The sequence below is a fragment of the Acartia tonsa genome, chromosome 4 (assembly GCF_053477335.1).
Source record: "Acartia tonsa isolate MP-2025a chromosome 4, ASM5347733v1, whole genome shotgun sequence".
NCBI lineage: Eukaryota > Metazoa > Arthropoda > Copepoda > Calanoida > Acartiidae > Acartia > Acartia tonsa.
The window spans coordinates 24,127,318-24,146,718 of NC_137263.1; the positions used below are offsets into that span (position 1 = coordinate 24,127,318).

At 30.7% G+C, this 19,401-nt stretch overlaps 1 protein-coding gene across 1 annotated transcript; it reads left to right on the plus strand.

Annotated features, from left to right (window-relative positions):
* Positions 1-8,408: 8,408 nt before the first annotated feature.
* On the plus strand, positions 8,409-18,680 carry LOC145316512 (uncharacterized). The gene is made up of 14 exons (XM_080157085.1): positions 8,409-8,490; positions 9,323-9,471; positions 12,241-12,326; positions 12,706-12,759; positions 13,156-13,382; positions 13,738-13,818; positions 14,190-14,369; positions 14,700-14,941; positions 15,131-15,225; positions 15,397-15,773; positions 16,024-16,215; positions 16,401-16,475; positions 17,161-17,298; positions 17,740-18,680. The coding sequence occupies exons 3-14, from the start codon at positions 12,264-12,266 to the stop codon at positions 17,801-17,803; spliced, it is 1,788 nt and encodes a 595-aa protein (XP_080013211.1). The 5' UTR covers positions 8,409-8,490; positions 9,323-9,471; positions 12,241-12,263; the 3' UTR covers positions 17,804-18,680.
* The last annotated feature ends 721 nt before the right edge of the window (positions 18,681-19,401 follow it).

Sequence of the window (19,401 nt, forward strand, 5' to 3'; positions counted from 1 at the left end):
CTATGAACGTATTAACATTCTGCCTTAGCGTTTTCTTGTTTTAAAAAAAAACTCTCTCCAACTTGCTTTTTCTTCCATTTTCTTTTGATTTCTTAATTTAATCTTCAAATACGTATTTATAATAAAGCCATTTTCATTCTTTCAAAAATGCAATTTAAATTACGGAATTTATTTTCCAATATATATTTTTTTATAACCGTCAGGAAAGGGTTAAAATGTTTTTAATTTTTGTTTCAAAATTTGGACACATTAGGGAGGGCGCTAGAATCAACTCATTTTAAAACTAAGTTTTCTTAAATTTACTATATTATGAATTTAAATTTTCTTTTTTAAGAATAGTAATAAAATACTTCAATATTATGTAAATAGCAAGATGAAATAAAAAAAAATTATTTATTCTTAATAAAGTAAAATATTGGGTTTTATTGTTCTGGGCAATGAGAGTTTATTATGGATTATTGGATCACTATGAGTTTTAAACATTTATTCCTTGGAAAACTTGAGCTTGTTTATAGACATTTATTTCCTATATAGATCTGACATGGATCTTGAAGCAATAAAGCAGGCCCTTTTGTAAATGTTAAAATTTGGAAAAATCTATTAAATAAAAGTAATCGCAAATATACTTAGTAAATGAATTTTATATTGGTATTTGTGAAAATTGTTTATACAGTACGATACGATAATGATTTTTAGCATGGCTCAAAATTGGTTCAAATCCAGCGGATATTATTTGATTTCAAAGCCATACTGGAAAAACAGATTATTCGACTACAGGATCTTTCTTGTGGTCATGCGAAACATGAATTAAAGTACGTGCGCAATCGCATAGTCTAAATACCCACATACTTCTTCTATAAAGAAGCTGTGCCACTAGAAATTAAAAATACAAAAACCTAAACGGAAAACAGAAAGTTCCTACTTTTTGCTCAAAAATGTGAAGGTAAAATATTCACTTTTTTGACACAGATAAATTTCTCTCCATTTATCCAATATGTTTTGGGGAAATTAAACTTTAATTTATACAAATATATGTATATTATATTTACTGAGTCGAAGTTTCCAAAATTAATACACTAAAAAAGTGAATTGTGAGTTTTTACTTTGATCTCGCAAACGACGGGATCGAATACTTAGAAAATCTTAGTATTGGTCATCATTAGGTTTAAGGTTTTTGTAAGTGGGTAATACCCCCCTAGATATAGAAATGGGAGAAAAATTAATATCCATGAATAGTGTAGCAATAATAAACTGACATTATTTCTGATTTACACAAATAAGTAATAAGTGACACGGTATATAGGCAAACGTATGGAAAGACTTCAGTTTAATGTAGCTTGACTACTAAACAAAAAGTAAATCAGACGAACGAACAAAGCCATTCTCATAAAAGTATTGATAAGAAATCGAATAGATATTTAAAATTTTTCAACAATTCCTTGCTCTTCAGGTTCATACAGATGTTGATACAAAGAAAATTTACTAAATGTATTACACTCAAAAAGTTTTTAGTGGCGAAACTACTTTACAAGTCAACCGGGACGGTCTGTCGGTCTTTAAGGTTTACACTCACACTAAAACTATACAAACATTTATACAATAAACATTTTACTTGATTAATTTTGTCCTAAATCATAAATTATTGTTTCTCATTTTAAGATTTTGATTTTTTAAGATACATTTTTGTTCCTTAATTAAATGCTTCTTCTAAAAGCTTTGCTCTCCTTTGACGTATTTTTAAATCGTTGTTTTAGAACATAGCCGTTCCTAAAAACTTTAGATTTCCACGTTTAATAACACGAACATATACATAGTATATATTTGTAAAAATTAGTTAGGTTTATCCTCCCCCTGTTATGAAAAAGATTCTAATCCAAATGGATTCTATTCAACACCTGATATAAAAACAAAATTTCTATATAAAATCTATCAATACAAAATGAATTTATTCTAAAAGTTAAAAAAAAGTGTGGTAGGTATAAAAAGAAAATTCGAATTTTTATCTTTATTTCATTTATTTCTTATTGGGGTGTAGAGGGACAAAGTATCTCAAAAATCATCCATGTGAAGTCATAAAAATGAGGGAGATGAGAGGAGAAGTGGGAAAGAAAACTCCTAAAAAAGAGATGGATAATCCCTAATTTCTATGACATCACATGGCTGATTTTTGAGACACTTTATCACGCTACATTTGGGTTTTTATTTCCAATAGAGCAGATACTCTATTAAAAGCGATGTTTGTCGGTCCTTGAAACGTTCAACAAAATTTCCCTGGATACACTTCAAAAAATAAACTTTATATAATAGGGCTTTGTCTAAAACTATGGATGCTTCCCTAAAATGAAAAACATAATCGGTTTTGTGGTTTGCGTTTCTTAACAGTCAAACCAAAAGTCTTACTAATTTCTACAATTGATTTTATGCACAATTTTGTGTTTTACGGGCCTTCAACAAACAAATAATAAAACACTTTATTTTAGACGTAAAAAACATATTATTATTATTATTTTCAGAAAAATTGCTTTAAATTCAGATGTTCTGTGAGAAAATTTTAAAACAAATTCTCTTCCCTATGATATGTTAATATGTTTCATCCAGGGAGGAAGGGAACATTATACTGAAAAATAAACTGGTCCTTAAAGTTTTATAAACACGGTCTCTCATTCGTAAACTCCAAAACTTTGGGGTTGTCAAACATCTATGGTCCAATTTTTTGCTAATAATATAAATCTACAGATGGGGTAATTTTGTTTATCCTAATTGCCTTATCCCTTAAGATCCCTGGTATTATCAAACTGGGAAATATCAAGAACATTAATGAATGATAGATAGGAAACTGATAGATAGGAAGAGTAGATACTAGATAGTAAATTAGATACCACAAATTCTTTCACACTACTTAATGATTATATTGATCTAGTTAATATATACAGATTCATAAATAAGTTGGGGTTGGGGGGAGGTGGGGGACATCATTAACCCATATTTAATCTTATTTGTGCGGGCGGCATGCAAGGTTGGGGAGGGGGGTGGGGAATATTTTTTTTACAACTTTTCATGTTTTATATCCTTGATTTTTTTTATCACAAGCGATGATACTCTATGATTATGATATGTCAAATGTCGGTACGTTAATACTTTAGTGTAATTGATAAATATGAAATTAATATCTTTTAATCAATCTTATAACAATTTTTGTTTATTTATACAACTTTACCTATGCTTTTTTGGCTCCTCCATTGGTTCGTAAGCACACAAACACACACTCATATACACAAACATACACACACACATAAACATACACACACAACAACACATAAACCTGTAGAGACTAGTATACATGTTACTGGTTCAACTAAAATCTAAAAAACTTGTGATAAAATCAATAAATATCAATATTTTAGATTACTGTATTGCACTTTGATCTTCTTTAATTTTGTCAGACTAATATTGCTGTACTGCCTATGTCCTATTTGTACGTATGTCTTTGTGTTTAATGTAGTTATAAGAACTGGTGAGTAGTATCCTTAATCTAGGCTAACATTACATTGTTAGTGTTGACTCCCAGATAAAACAGGGGATAAGAACCTGGGTAGATTACAGATGGGCTGTTTCCAACTTTTTTATATAACATACACAGAGGTTTAGTTGAGTATAAAATATATTTGATAATATCGTATGATATGCAGACAAAAAACAGTTATTTAATACAGTCTTTTGTATGAAAACGAATAAAACCAATTATTAAGGTTTTTTCATGATTTAAATTCCACTCATAGCCTATCTTAATCAATAAACCTCGCCCTCCTGTCTTTAATTTTTGTTATTTATGTATTTAGCAAAATTGCAATAAATGGGCACTTTATTAGAGGATGGGAGATCGACCAACAAAATTTCTTTCAAGGGAGAGAACATCTTTCAGAAAGAAATCCACCGGTTTTATATCGTCAAATGCCTATAAGATTAAATTAAGATCAGCTAGACTTTGTCGTAGCGTTTGATTGCCTAATATGATAAAAATTATAAGAAAAAAATACATAATACAATGTTGGTGGAGATTATTAATAACTTTCAATTTCTTACTCTAATTGGTGAAATTTATTTAAATTTTGTATACACAATCAGCATTTTATATAAGCTACTTTGTTTTGAACCATGTCATACTTGTTAGAAAAATCTCAGCTGTAATTATACGTTTTTGTTTGTGTCCAGGTTTTTATTACTAATAATGATACAAGATTATCGGAAAATACATTAGGTTATGTGAACTTATAATGTAAAACAAACTAATATAACAAGAGTATTAATGTTAGGTTTGGGGCGAAGCACTTTATATTCATTTTAATAGATTGCCTAAGCTAAACATATGACCAATAAATTTAAATAAAAAATATGAATTAATAAAATTTTTAAATGCTCAATCGCTTTTTGTTTTGGTTGTAAGTCATTAAACTTTTAACATAGCAGAAACAAAGTTTATTTTAGGTTTAAACCATCGTCTTAACATACATGTATTCTGTTTTAAAATTATTGAATATTAAAATTGTTTATGCAAAAATTGTCCCCTGTTAAGAAAATATTGAGCTAGATATGAATATTATTTTGTCCTAGATATTCTGCCTCGTTAACTAAATTTACAAAGTTGCCTTAAACTTTTTGCTCTTTTTAACATTCAGTTTTTAGTGACACAAGTATTTTTTATATTTTTGTTTATTATTTTGTTTTAGACTGATTATGTTTGTTTTTATAATAAAAAACATCAATTAAGTCAAAACTTTAATAATGAAAGGTAGTTTAAAAATAATTTATAAAAATAATATGTTTTTAAAGTTATATTACCTACTGAAAATTTTAAACGTATTCACATATTCTATGATATAATCCTAAACTTTTTTTTGTAAAAAAAAACCTTTATACTAAAAAGGCTTGTAACGTAGCCACGGACTACTTATTTTATTTCCTAAAAAAATAACTTAAATCTTGAAAATGAATTTGAGAAAGGGAAGATATTTTATCATAAAAAATAATTTGATCCCATGCTTATTCATCGAATAAAATGGTCACAATTGAGAGACAAAATTTTCAAATGTTAAGTTGTAATTTATATCTTTTTTGAAAGTAATACAAAATAATTTTTAGATCTCTTGTCCCCTCCTGAAATGAACTAGGGGAATTTCTTACATTCCTGGATTCCTTGCTTCACCTTTAAACTTTTGTAAATATGTTCACATTTTTCTCTTTTGTCCACTGTTGTACCTGACAATTAATAGCACAGCAGATACTCTATAACTAGGCTTATTTATTTCGTCTGTTCTTATGTCTGACAGTAAGGTTTTCACAGCTTTTATGAAAGATAGGGGTCTGTTTTTTAGAGAGTAGTTTGAACTAACAATGACATTTGTATTGAGAATCCGTAGCTGCTTTTAAATTTTTTAAAGTTACTATTATTTTTTACTTGATATTTAATGGTAGATCAAAGTCTGTAAATAATGTGAATTTCAAGAAATGTTGAATTAATTTAAATTGACTGTCAGTACCGTGCTTCTTTTCGATCGCATTCGTGTTTTGCTTTTAATTTTTGTGTAAACTCTATATTAAACCTTTCTGTCTAATATCTTTAATTCTCTTGCTGTGTATATCAGAATTTTAAGTGTTACGTCGTTAGTTTTATGTGTCTGTTTGCTGTGATACTTAGGGACAATTTCTTCCTTGTTTTCTAAATACTGGGATACCATTTTGCATTTCACAACAACATAATTATGAAATTTGTTTTTATCTGAATAAATGTAAATATTCCTTCCAACTTTTCACATTTTAATCTGTTAATTAGAAGTTTAGTAATAAAGCTTATAATTTGATGCATACAAGGATAGGCAAAAACACAATAATTTTTGGGAGTGCCTTTGCTCTTATATTTTGGTTGCATCGGTTTTTTTTTAGTTGTTCGTTAATAAACTATTTTATTATTAGATTTTTTATTTTATTTTGGAATGTTAGAAAAATATTCTTTATTAAAGATTATAATAGAGAATGTATGTCAAAAAAAAGAAAAGAGAAAAAGAGAAATAAAATTGGCATGAAATTACATGACAAAAATCTTGGACATTTCATACATCTTATAAGAAAAAATAATTCAAAACTGAATCATTTTTTTGCTTTGTTTTATTTCTAAATACAATCACTGGTGGTTGCGCCCCTTGCATTGCATATAGGTGCTCTTTATTCTAAGAAGTAGATAGAGTGCAGAAAATAGCCCAAAACCTAACCAAGACCTAAAAAGAATAGTCTAAAATCATCCTGGGACCTATTTAAAGCTTACATAAAATGGAGTACTCAATAAATTCCTTTGTTAGCATGATCTCAACGAAAAAACTAAAAAACCCTTCATCTTTAAAAAAAATTATCAACTTAATTCTGTTTAATGACATCCATTCTTATCGTTTTTAGATATTGATTTTCATAAACGTAAACTAGAGTTGAAAATTACAGGCATTTTAAGCTGTTTACCTAGAAGTGATTTCTGTAACGATATTTTGACTACGTGCAATCTAATTACATACTTTAAGCATAGATAACTCAGTACCTTTCCCTAATCTGCTGAATTTTGTGTATTTGGATGTTGTCATCCTTGTTGAAAGATAAATCCTCCCTAATTCTGAAGAATATACAAATAAAGTTTGGTGAAATGTCGAGCTGTATTCGGCATAATGGTCCTATAAATCTCAAACATTGAAAAGGAAAAGATACCTTAGGCTTTACATTGATATGAGGATATGTAAGTGAAGAATAGTTATTTCTCGCATCGTATTATAACGGCTTTCCGCGGATATAGAAAGTACAAATATGAGATTAAAACAAGTTTTTTTAGCCCCGAGGTGCCGAAGGCACCGGCTAAAAAAACTGGTTTTAATCTTATGATTGTACATTTCTATATTCGTAGAAAGCTGGATATAATACGATGCTAGACATAGTTTTTTCGTATGGATGAGAACCGGTTCCTATCCACCGGATTCGAATAAATACGAGAAAAATTATTAATCCATTAAATTTAGATTTAATCTTGGAGGGTTCCCTCTCAATGTGCCTGGTGAGCACAGAACGCCCCCCCTCCCCTTATTTTTTACTAAATAAAAAAAGGTAGGGGTTAGTTTTCTTTTATTATACCTAACCACTGCGGGGCTTGTACATACGGTGATCTAAAACGCTTGGCTACCCTTTACCCAATATTACCTAAACTAAGGTAAAACAATTACACATGAAAACTACCCATCCTTTCATATTTTAGATTTATTTCCGAAGTATGGTAGTGGGGTTTCGCTGCTTGCTCGTAACTTTGAGAGAAACCACCCTAATCTTCGAGTAAACGCGCAAATATTCGAAATATTATAAAATTATCTTCCAGTTACCCCTCCCTGCATCCCTGAAATATTCCGAGTATATTCTTTTATATAGTCTGATCCTACACATTTTCTTTATACCTGTAGGCGAGTAGAGGCGGAATCATTTCACTTTTTATAAATTTTATAAACATATTTTACATTTTTAGATTTATAAAATGTAAAGTTTTTCTTATATTTTTGGGTTGTTTTATCAATTAAATACTGCTTGATATAAAGTTATGTATATTATTGAAAACGTAGCGACTCTGCAAATAATTAAAAAATATCCGTCTTATGCATGATTAAATTTTACGTTTTTGATACCAAATTATTCCATGCTTTAAAAATCAAATTATACGAATTCTTCAAACAGTACGAAAAAAGTAACTTTCTAAATTTTCATGAATTTTACATAAATTTTACACGGATTAAGTTATATAATGTTTTTTTCTCTTAATTTCTAAATACTATTCTAACAATTCAATCAATATATAAAAAGCCATGCAGCTATAACGTTGGTTCATTGTCTTATGTAAGTTACAAATTAAATTTTTTAAAATATCCATTTTTGTCAGATTTATCTTAGTTTTTGTAATAATGAAATTTGGACGATTTGGTTGGGACACCCAGTTTGTAGATCTATGTACCAAACACATTGATGTAATAAATTGGATTTTATTTATCCAATAATCCCTTCGCACCATCTTCCTAATTTTATCTTTACATTTATTATATTCAACCAACAACAACAGTGAGGAGTTTGAGTGTATTACTCTTTACTTTAGTTGCATGTTCTAATTTTTTATATCATTGTTCAAACCATTACGTTATTAATGTACTGTAAATTGTACTGGTTCCCAAAGTTTTTCTCACAATATCCCATTTGTGGGATTAAAAACTTTTTACTAAATTATTAAATAAAAGTAAACACGTAGCATAATCAAACAAGTGTTATAAAAAAATCTTTAAAAAACAATTATTGTTAAGTTATTTAAGTTATGTAATTAACTTTAAGTAGAGCCATTGTTTAACAAATAAAACAATATATAGAAGTAGAACTTAGTTCAAGAAGAGTGACTAGTTCTTATACAGTGAATTCAATTATTATAAGGTAAAATATTTTACTTATTTACATTAGCTATGAAATATCTTTTCACTCTCTTTCTCTCTTTCTCTTTAAATTTTTATAAAGTGATACACTGATCTATATGTTATTATTGTACTAGTGTTTGAAGGTATATATATTAATAGAGGTAGCTTAACGATAAAAGCTTCAATCATATTTACACAAAATAGATTCAAACAAGGATGACAACATCCATAAGTAGCGAAGCACAAAAATTATGGAGGGATATCCGGCAAAAATGAACTATGGAGCAGTTTCATAAAAAACATTACACTAAAAAATCACGAAACCTCGTAAGATTTATAACTTGAAAATCTAGGAATCGATCTAACACCTCAATTAATAAGCAAATCTTAATGAAACTGTGTGGGGATATGTAAACTGTTAACTTATTTAATCCATAAAAATCTATCTTAAATAGGAGTAAAGAAAATCATGAAAACTTAAAAATCTACGAATCGAACTAGCATCCAAACCAATAAGCAAATCTCGATAATACTTCATAAAAGTATGCAGAATATGAAAGTATTTAATCCCTGAAAATTTCAGCCGTCTATCTTGAATAGGAGTTAAGAAAATCATAAAAACTTAAAAATGTAGGAATCGAGCTAGCGCCTCAAACAATTGACCGATATTCAGCCACATAACCATACACGGTCATTCTAATATATACCGAGTCAAATGGGGGAATGTTTGTCGTATAAACTAAATGTAGAGTTGACTCGCTATAATTTATTATGGCCTTTGATTAGTGTAAATATTTAAATCGTGTGAGAAGCTATCATAAAAGTTAATATTTTAAGAGCAAAAAATTTAGGATTCAATGCGTTACTGAATCCTGTAAAAGCACTAAGCTTTTGATTCCTGGCCTGGCTGATCAAGTTATCGTCAGGGCGACCGACGGACTCCAAGATTTTGGTGTAGGAGTTCGTTTTCTTTTCTGATAGCATCCCAACAAATTTACAAGTAAGATTTTTTTTTATTCGTCCTATTGATACATTAAAAATGATTGATATATTTAAATTGCATTTAAAAAAGAACATTTTTCATTATTTAAAAGCATACCCACTCTATAAGTTGAACTAACCGTCTTCTGGTGTAATTTCACCACAACAGGGTAATAAGTTAAGCTTGTTTAAAGGCCAAGGAATTCCCCTTATATTACTTTGAATGTCACACGCTAAATATAGCAGCAGATGGTACCATTTTCAATGGCTCAAATATGATGCGATTTTGTCCAGGCTCAAACTCAATACCTCTCACAAATCACGCTAATGTCTACTTATACTCCAAACTGTGTAATGAACAAACATGTACATATATAAATATATGTTTACAATGCATAATTTATTATACTTATTACTTATTTACTATAAGACCATGTATATATTCATAATACAAAAAAATTCTTTTTCATAAAACCCTTTTCCTTGAGTTTTAACAATCAAGGCTTGTTTTTTATTAAGTTTAGTTTTTGACGCTATCTTTTATTGTATCTATATTTTTATTCTAATTAATTTCTTGATTGAAAAAAAGAAAATCTGGAAATATTCTAAAATAGTTAAGTTTCAATGGATTAAAAATAATAACAAAATAAGAATAACGTAATAGAATTGTTGTTATTGCATGGTTTCCAGCAGTGGCAATAATAAACGTTGTCCAAAATGTCGACGTATGTATCAAGTAAACTAGCTCAAAAATAATATTAGAATTAATATCAAATAACATTAGTTCGACAATCTCCAAAATTGTGTTTCAATAAAATGCTACAATTTGAACAGAAGTTGAAGGTAGGGTCCAATAAAAACGAATCTTACTGGTTAACATAAAATATTTGAACGAACATCACTAATTTTGAAATAACCAATTAGCATAAAAAAGTACCCAAAGTTATTGAGATGCAGTTATAAAACTTTGAGTACTACTGAATTTAAAACTCAAAGTCCCCAGCCTCCCTGGCAATAAAGGATTATCCTTGGAGTACAACAGATGTGTATTGATGACTAATATTTTGGGATACAGGGATGATACAATAGATGAGACGTTATTTTTTCTCCCTTATTTTTCCGTCTTTAGTACATCTTAATTATTTTAAAGAGAAAGTAATTAATGTGGATTAATTTATTGTCAATTGTCCCTTCCCTGCTAGTATTGGATTAAACATAAACATGGAAACTTCATGGATATTGGGTGATGTGGGGAGAGAAGGGTGGGGGGGGGGGGGGCTAGTGGGATATCCCTCTGGGAGATCTGAGCTCAGGGAAACTTTGTCACATAATTTTATTTCTCTGGACAACTTTGCATTGGCGACAACAAGAGTGGATAAGCAATAATGTTGTGATCTAAGTTTTATTTTAGATTAATCCTATTGTATAAAATAGTAAGTTTTTTTGTCTTTAGCTTAAGATTTTGATAACTACTGATTTGATTGGCCTCTTGATTTTAGGTAACCTTCAATTAGTTCCTGTGATGGTTTTACTCTATTTTATTTTTGAATACTATTTGAAATGGTTTTAGGCTAATTTTCTGCCCTTTCCTATCACAACCAATACAGAGCCCCTGTATGCTAATGGCGCATCCGCTTGTCTATTATAAAATTTAGTAAGAGTTTCTTATTTGTAGCTTCAGATCTCTAATGAACCGATTAAGTTCTCAGTTTTAATTTTAGTTTGTGTGATGGTTTTAGGCTATTTTATTTTCTGGTTTAAGTCTAAGAATAGGACGGATTTAAGGTGATTTTAAGCCACTCTCAGCGCCTTATAATACACAGCTCCCAAATGCTATGGGCATAACCACTCTAGTATGCAATATAGAGTAGACAATTAACTATTGAGAAATAAAAATTACTTAGAATTCATTATTTTTTGGCCAAATACAAATGTTCATCAATGTTTTAATTTTTATACATTTTATTTAAAATCATAAAAAGTTTTTACGGATGTTTTATTTTCATTACATACCACTTTAGTAAATTTCTTTGTAGACCAAGTTTTGATGTCCACTTTTACCTAGTTTGAGGAGATGACACAACGTTGAATTTCCAATAAAAAGAATATGCCGAGAGAATGAACATATTATTGGCTAAAAGATCTTCAAAGTTAATCTCCGTGTGTGCATCTGAATCATAGCTTTAATTAATCATAAACTACTACTAAATTCTTTCGATTAACGGCAAATTAGAAAGGAAAATTTGTTACATCGGTCGAAAGGTTTTTTTTTGTCTGCTAAGAGATATGTATACTTTTTTACAATTTTAAACCAAGTTTAAGAATTTACTAGCTAAAATTATAACATATTTTTATATAATTTTTACCTTGAATTTATTTAACATCATTAAACTTGAATTTACCAGATCTTTAATTATTTTATAAACAAATTAAAGATCAAATTACTGAAGTCATTTTATCAAAAGATTTAGCTTCGTATAGTACGTATAGTTTTTCATAAGTTTTAGATATATAATTGTTATATTTATTTAGTGTTGTTAAGTTTGTAACTTTTCTTAAATAAGTGTCAGTATGCATTGAAAAAAAGCCAAATTGCTCCAGAGATTACCTAGATCTTAAAAAAAGGCGGACAGGCAGACAAACCATAGTCTTCCTTGAAAAAAAACTAGCCAAATCGGTCCAGCGATTACCGAGATCTATATAAAGGTAAATGGTCAGACAGACACCGTTCCACTTTAAAATTGTCCGCTGCTAATGATATTAATTTCGTAATCTTTTTTGTTTTTAGATGTAAAATAGAGAATATTAAAAATGTCACAGCCAACACCATTTACAATTAGAGAAACCTTTGAACCATTCAATCTAGATGATCTGGTATGTCACAAGTACATATGGATATGTTTATTGAAAAGCTACGCTTTAATTCTTAATGTTGGTCAGTAGTGCAAATGATGCGTTAATAATTGTCTTTTAGTTATAAAACTTCGCTGCTATCAGATTATATTTTTCAATTTTCATAAAGCTTAGAATAGAAAAATTCTAAGCTACAAAAAAACTATCAGAAATCTTCAATAGAAGGTTTTGTGATTTTTAAATTTGTTCTTTAATTTTGTTAGAAGAAGAATGTAAGCAATGCAGGGTATTTATTTTTACCTTAAACTATTATTAAAATATTAAATGAAAAAGAGGTTTAATTGTTATAACTGTTCTTTTTAAACAGAGTAACGTGAAAGCATATAATTTTATTGTACAGGTTGACCTTAATAATCCAGATCTTGGAATGGATTCATCCACATTCATGTTCCAGGTACAAAAATCATTTGGTTCTTCCCTTGAAGTTCCAGCTTTTTCAAAGGGGCTAATGATTGTAACAAAGCAACAAAATACTTTAATTTCCACCTTAGTTACATATCAGGATTTGGAAATCTGTTAGTATTAGACACCCTCATCTAGAGCCACTCTAAGCCTCACTTATGTAAGGTTGCAAAAGATACTAAACATCATTAATTACTTAATTAAAAAGGAAGATTTTTATAATGCCCGTAATAAATGACGTCATACTGGCCTACCATTGGTCAGTTAAAATGAATACTGACCCGCCATTGGTAATTTAGTCTGCGTTTTGGCCTATCATTGGTCATTTGTATTGTATGATGTCATAAAGATCTACCTTTATAAGTTCAAAAATGTTCGCATGTTTAAGGTTATGTTTCCAACTGAAGTATTAGAGAAGGAGAAGAAGGAGCTGGAGCAGGATGATTGTACTGACGAGTACTATCAAAAATCCAAGCAACATTTCAACAACAACATCAGGCAGGCATTTGTGAACCAGGCATTTGAATCATCTGTGTCTGGTAACAGTAGAGATTACAAGCTCCGTAGGAAGAGCACGATTGTCATTGTTGAGAAGCCTGTGGATCTAGAACTTTTAGGAATTTTATTTTTTTTTTAAATGCCCAAACGGCCATTTCAATCTTAAGGGATGACATTTAAGACAGGAAACATTGCAGTCGATTATTGAAATCAGCGTATAGTGCATAATTAGTGACTAATGGTAGTCCAGTAATATTGTAATTGACCAATGGTAAAATTGATATTGGTCATTTGTATTGTATGACGTCATTTTTAATAGGCACTATAAGCTGCTTCCGATTATTGGAATGCAAATTCAGGCTAAATTTAGCATTATGAATATCTAATTTAATGTCCCAAATAAAACAAAAGTGACCAATATAAACAAACGAGAAAAAAAATCATTTCATGTTAAAAAATAAAACCTACTTGCAGTTCGAGAGAAGATATCGAAATACGTGAAGGATCCAATTTTATCGGACAACACAGAAGACAAACATTATGTCAGTCTCAGGTCAGGGATACGGGGATAGGACAATTCATATAGAAATTAAAGTTTAAAAGGTTAGGGTAACTGAGGTTTAATTAAGTGGGGTTTTGGACTGTCTCCTGCAGGGGTAAGACTCTTGCCTTTTAAGGGGCGTTTCTTCGGATTTTCACAGTAGTTTTTCTCCTATTTTTAGCCCCTGCGGAGGGCTTTAACCCTGCGGGGCCAATTGCCTAGCCTTGCGGGGCAATCACCTAACCTAACCTAAATCAAAAGCCATAGTGAAAATACGTTGAAACGCCCCTTAAGAGGCGTTGCCACGAAAGGGACTATACACAAAAAAGAACTATCATCGCCCCTTGGCACCTATAATTCTATTCCTGTATCCCTGGCCTTAGGTTCTTTGTTGGGTCTAATTATGTGGAAAAATTGATTTGTGAGCTGCAAAAAGTTGGATTAGGCCGGGTAGCTGGCTCCTCTATGAGTGTCCTCCCTCTCTCTGTTCACTTTGCTCCAATATCTGAGGAGGAGAAGAAAAATTGTGAAAAGATGGCCAAGTTTTATGCTAGTATCAAATCAAGGAGAGCATATGTGTTTTTACACAAAAGGACAAATTTTGCGAATTGTTCAATACGCAAATAATTACTATTTTGAATATTACATGTTAAAATAATTTATTTAAAATCTAAAAAAACGTCATCGAATTATTAACAAAATCGTAAACTAGAAAGATAAAATTTATAAAATAATTGTACGACATACAAAGATTGTGAATATCATATGAATATCATTCAAAATAGTTTTATAAGATAAAAGATCATTACAGAATTTAAGGCATGAATTTACGTTTAGATTTTCTGTTTCACTTTCATCGTTCCCGCGACAACAAAAAAACAATTGCTCTGAAAAAGAAACATAATGGCTGAAATTGTGACCCGTATCCGAGAGGGTGCCATGTTCACCTTCGACTTCTTGTTGTTGCTGCTCCTCGCCAGCATCATTGCCTTTGTTGGCCTTGTGGAGAACTCCAGCGTCATCCTGGTCGCCTCCATGCTTGTCTCCCCGCTCATGGGTCCTATTTTGGCCGGGGTATTTGGAGCTGTCATTAGAGATAGACATCTCACCATGAAAGGGATCATTCATGAAGCACAGGAATATTATTGAATTGTTTACCTATTTTTTTCTATAAATTGTGTATTTTCAAATTTGTGCTATGTCAGGTGCGGAATATCTTGGTAAATAAACAGACTTACTTATTACCATGCAATATATGACACAATCCTTACATATAATCCTATAAATTGAAATGTATCAATAATACTAACAATATAAAAACTGTAGGCTCTGCTACTTTGCATATTTGTTGGATTTATCCTTGGTCTGTGTATCTGTCCTGTTGTCCAGCTAATAAGGCTTCCAGAGTGGCCAACACAGGTATTTATTATTTTTCAAACAAATTTTACTATTTTATGAAACTTGACATAGAGGCTAGGGGCGAACATTGTTTTATTGCCGACATTCAATTAATAGCATTATGATTAAATCAATATTTTTAGATCCCAAAATATTAAAACAAAGTGGATTCTTTATTTTAACGTTTTTTAGGAAATGTTATCTCGAGGATCTCCGCGTTCTCTTGTTGTCGGTGTCCTAGTCGCCATACCCAGCGGAGCTGGCATAGCTCTCAGCGTGCTGGGTGGCAATTCCGGATCTCTAGTCGGCGTTGCCATATCAGCCTCTCTCTTGCCACCAGCGGTTAATGCTGGCTTCTTTTGGGCCCTGGCACTTGTCCTGGCCATTGCTGGAGAAAAATCCATGGCTGGCTTCTATGCGTTGCCAGGGCATAATGAGACAATATTGGCGTACCTGCCTCATTATTCCACCAACCTGGCTGTCGAGTCTCTGGCTCTAGGTCTTGTTAGTCTCTTCATCACCCTCATCAATATTGTTAGCATTGCCATCACTGGCTTTGGCATTCTCAGGTATATTTTTAATTGAATAGTAAGGGATGGGACATTGGACTGTAAATTACACTGGTAACCAAGGACAGTTTAATAACCACGATATCTTATTTTTTGGCTCAAAAACTTGCATATGAAATTATCTTTCATTGTCTTATCCCTTTCAATCCCTGAATAGAATTACAACCATTTTTACTTTAAATCACCTTTATTTACAGCAAATTCAGACTACTGTATTATGTATTCTTACTGACTATCTATTCACCATTAGATTAAAAGAAGTTCGGCCCGAGGAATTGCCAGACAGGTTCTTCTGCAGAGATGACCTGGATGAGAGCAAGGCAGCTGCCAGTGGTCCTGGTGGTGATGAATATTACAGGAAGCTGGCAAGAGAGACCAACACTGGGTGCGAAGGATTGGATGGAACTTTTATGCAGAATATTTTTGAGCGGTCTGCAAGTAGGTTAGTAAAACGCTGAAAATTATACTTTTTAAGGCTTATATTATATTAGAAAAAAAACTTTCAGTAGAATATTTTTTCGGTCGTGCATTTGTCTAAGACTATTATAATCTCTCAAAATTTAAAAATTAATTTCAAGGTGAAATTTTTTTTATGTAATAAATAACTTTTGTTTTTGTTTGTTTAAGACAAGAGGACGGTATTTTTGGATTGAGCCAATGGATGCATCTTCCAAGGAGAAAAAGTTCGGATGTTAGGACAAGGTACATATTTAGTATATTTTGCATGGAAAAAGGATGTGGCAAAATGAATTTACAAATATCCATTATCCATCTAAAAAATCTAATTAAGTGGACTTTGGGGGAAGTTGATATATTGTGCATTGCTTTTCAAAATTAAAAATCATAATTTTAATTCCTTTATTTCAGCATGAATTATGGTTTAAATTTTAATAGCTTTTTATGTTACTCTAGCCTTTGTCCTTAGCATCTAATGATTCTGTATTTGAATAGGAAGAGAGCTGGCAGAAAAAAGAGCCTAAGCCATTTTAAAACTTGTATTTAAAATCAAACATACTGAAGCTTCACTAAAATATAAAAAAAAACTGATTTGGTTACAGGATGTTTCTTTGTTTTTCTGTCACCATGTACCGAAGGTTCTTCTTTACAGGGTAGCTTCTCATAGGTCCTGGGAAAGTTTTAACTATTTGGGGGAATGTACCACCACCCTACCAAGAAAAATCTCCCTTTTAAAAAAATTGTCTAATCTCAAAAAAAATCCCGGCCCAAAATATTCTTTTTACTGTTTCTTTTTAAATCTAAAATAAAAAAAATTGGGTTATCCAATTCAACACCCTCCACCCCCCCCCCCCCCCCTTCAAATACTCCTAGAGGCCTTTACTGCTCTAACTGCTAGTAATTAATAATTTATTATTGTATTTTTATTTAGAGCCAGTAGTATAGTAGATGCTACATCAAGTGGTGGAGGAGTTATGGAATTTGGAGCAGCAAACTTCCTGATGAAACCTCCAGATACAAGCTATCTTAATATTCCTAATCTTCTATCTGAAGAATTCTCTAGACAAAGGTCATTTCTTACAAATATTCCTATCTATTTAATTATGTCCATTTAGATTTTACCTACGGTTAGATCAATTGCCTTCAATTTTCAGGCAAGCAGATCTATTAGCGTAAAAGAAATAGATGACTGATTGTCTTCGTGTAGCCATAGACATTATAAAATGAAAGTAACACACTGCCTAAATATGTTCATACTAATCCTTAAACCTTTACATCTGTTTATCCCACCATAATACTTATTTCTTACTCCAAAATAAAAATATAATTTTTTTTATAAAATTGAAATTTCATAGAATTGTTACACCTCCATTTAGTTAGATATTAGTTCGAGGTTTATTCTGAATTTTTTTTAGCAAAAAGGTTGCAAAAAAAAGTCTTTATTTTGACCGAAACATAAAGTTTGCGATCTGATTTTCCCCTGCATGTCTATATCGTAAAATATTACTAGGACTCCAAGATTGAGTATGAGAAAAAGACTGTCAGACATTAATTGTGGAGATTCAAGGCAGTAGAAAACTAATAAATACAAAACTTATTTCACAATATACAATTTTGAGCCGAGAAGATTAATTATACTTTAGGGTTTATGTACTTCTTGATAGTTAAATAAAATTAGCAAAATTAGAAATATTTAGTTCTTGTTTTTATTATCCTTATAATGAAGTAACAGTATGTCTGTCTGTCTGTATCGAAGGATCTCGCTAACCGCTGAACCGTTATGGTTCTTTACAGGGTAGCTTCTCATAAGTCTTGGGAAGGTTCATAACTCTTTTGGGAGAGGGTACCACCTAAAACATAATAAACCCCATCTCGCGGCAGAGAAAATATTTTAGGTGAACAGTTGATCTTAACGTAAATTTTTAAAAAATTTACATTCCACTAGAGGTCTCTAGGGGCGTAGCCGCTAGTTATATATAAGTAATTCAAATAACTGTTAATTTTTGCCAATTTCCGATTTGTTAAACATCGCTTTTATGGACGTTGTTATCCTTGTATAACAAGGTCCTTGTTATATTAAACAAGAATTATATCTGAGTTCAGAAACGATTTTATCCAATATTATTAAAGTAATAATAAGAAGACATGTATTTAGTTTATCAGTAAATTGCTCTACAGTAATAAATATGCCTTTTTGTTTGAAAATCCACAACCAAAATTTAAAACTGTTATATCCTTCATTTCAATTCAGTTGAGACATTGAAAAAATAGCCTTACACAAATTACAAGCGGCAAATGTATTCCATTATAAATATCGTATTATATTCTTAAATAAACTTATATTGTGTTATTATACTTATTTGTGTAAAATAAATGCTGAAACCATATATATTAAACATATTTCTACATATGTAAATGATTGCATTATTTAAATAAAACATTTGATAACAATGTAATTTGATCTCTCTTCTAAAATTTAAATCAGTTTAATTTAAATCGATTATGATTTTAATTTCTAAGATCATAATTATACATTAAATAAAATTAAGATGCACCTTAATTAATTAGGGGGGGGGGGGGATTGAGGCGAAATTTTACAACTATACATATTTTGCCGCCAGAATGCTGCTTGATATTTTATATTTAAACACAAAAATGAATCATGAAATGAAAAGTAGTAAAAATTTATTCTCGTATTCATTAGAAACTGATTGATACCCTTTGGATTACAACCGGTTCTCATCCATACGGAAAAAACTATGTCTAGCATCGTATTATATCCAATTTTCAACGAATATAAAAATAAGATTAAAACAAATTTTTTAGCCCATGCATTGAACACAGTAATAGTGTCTGACTGATTATGACGTAACAAAAAAAAATTAGCCAATGAGAGGCCGTTACTGACCAATGGTAAAATTTATAATGGCCTCTCATTGGCTATTTTTTTTGTTACGTCATAATCAGTCAGACACTATTACTGTGTTCCATGCATTCAACATCTTGGGGATAAAAAACTGGTTTTAATCTTATAATTGTACATTTTATATCCGCGGAAAGCTGTTTATAAATCGATGCGATAAATAACTATTCTCTCATAAGGGGTGAAGTGTTCTGATCCCTATCGCACGCCCCTGCTGGTTTTAATATTTCTCCACCAAAAAAAAACTGA

Coding starts and splice junctions, on each gene's coding strand:
- LOC145316512 (XM_080157085.1), top strand. CDS start 12,264: ATGTCACAGCCAACACCATTTACAATTAGAGAAACCTTTGAACCATTC. Junction 12,327..12,705: donor CATTCAATCTAGATGATCTG/GTATGTCACAAG, acceptor TTTATTGTACAG/GTTGACCTTAATAATCCAGA. Junction 15,774..16,023: donor ACTGGCTTTGGCATTCTCAG/GTATATTTTTAA, acceptor ATTCACCATTAG/ATTAAAAGAAGTTCGGCCCG.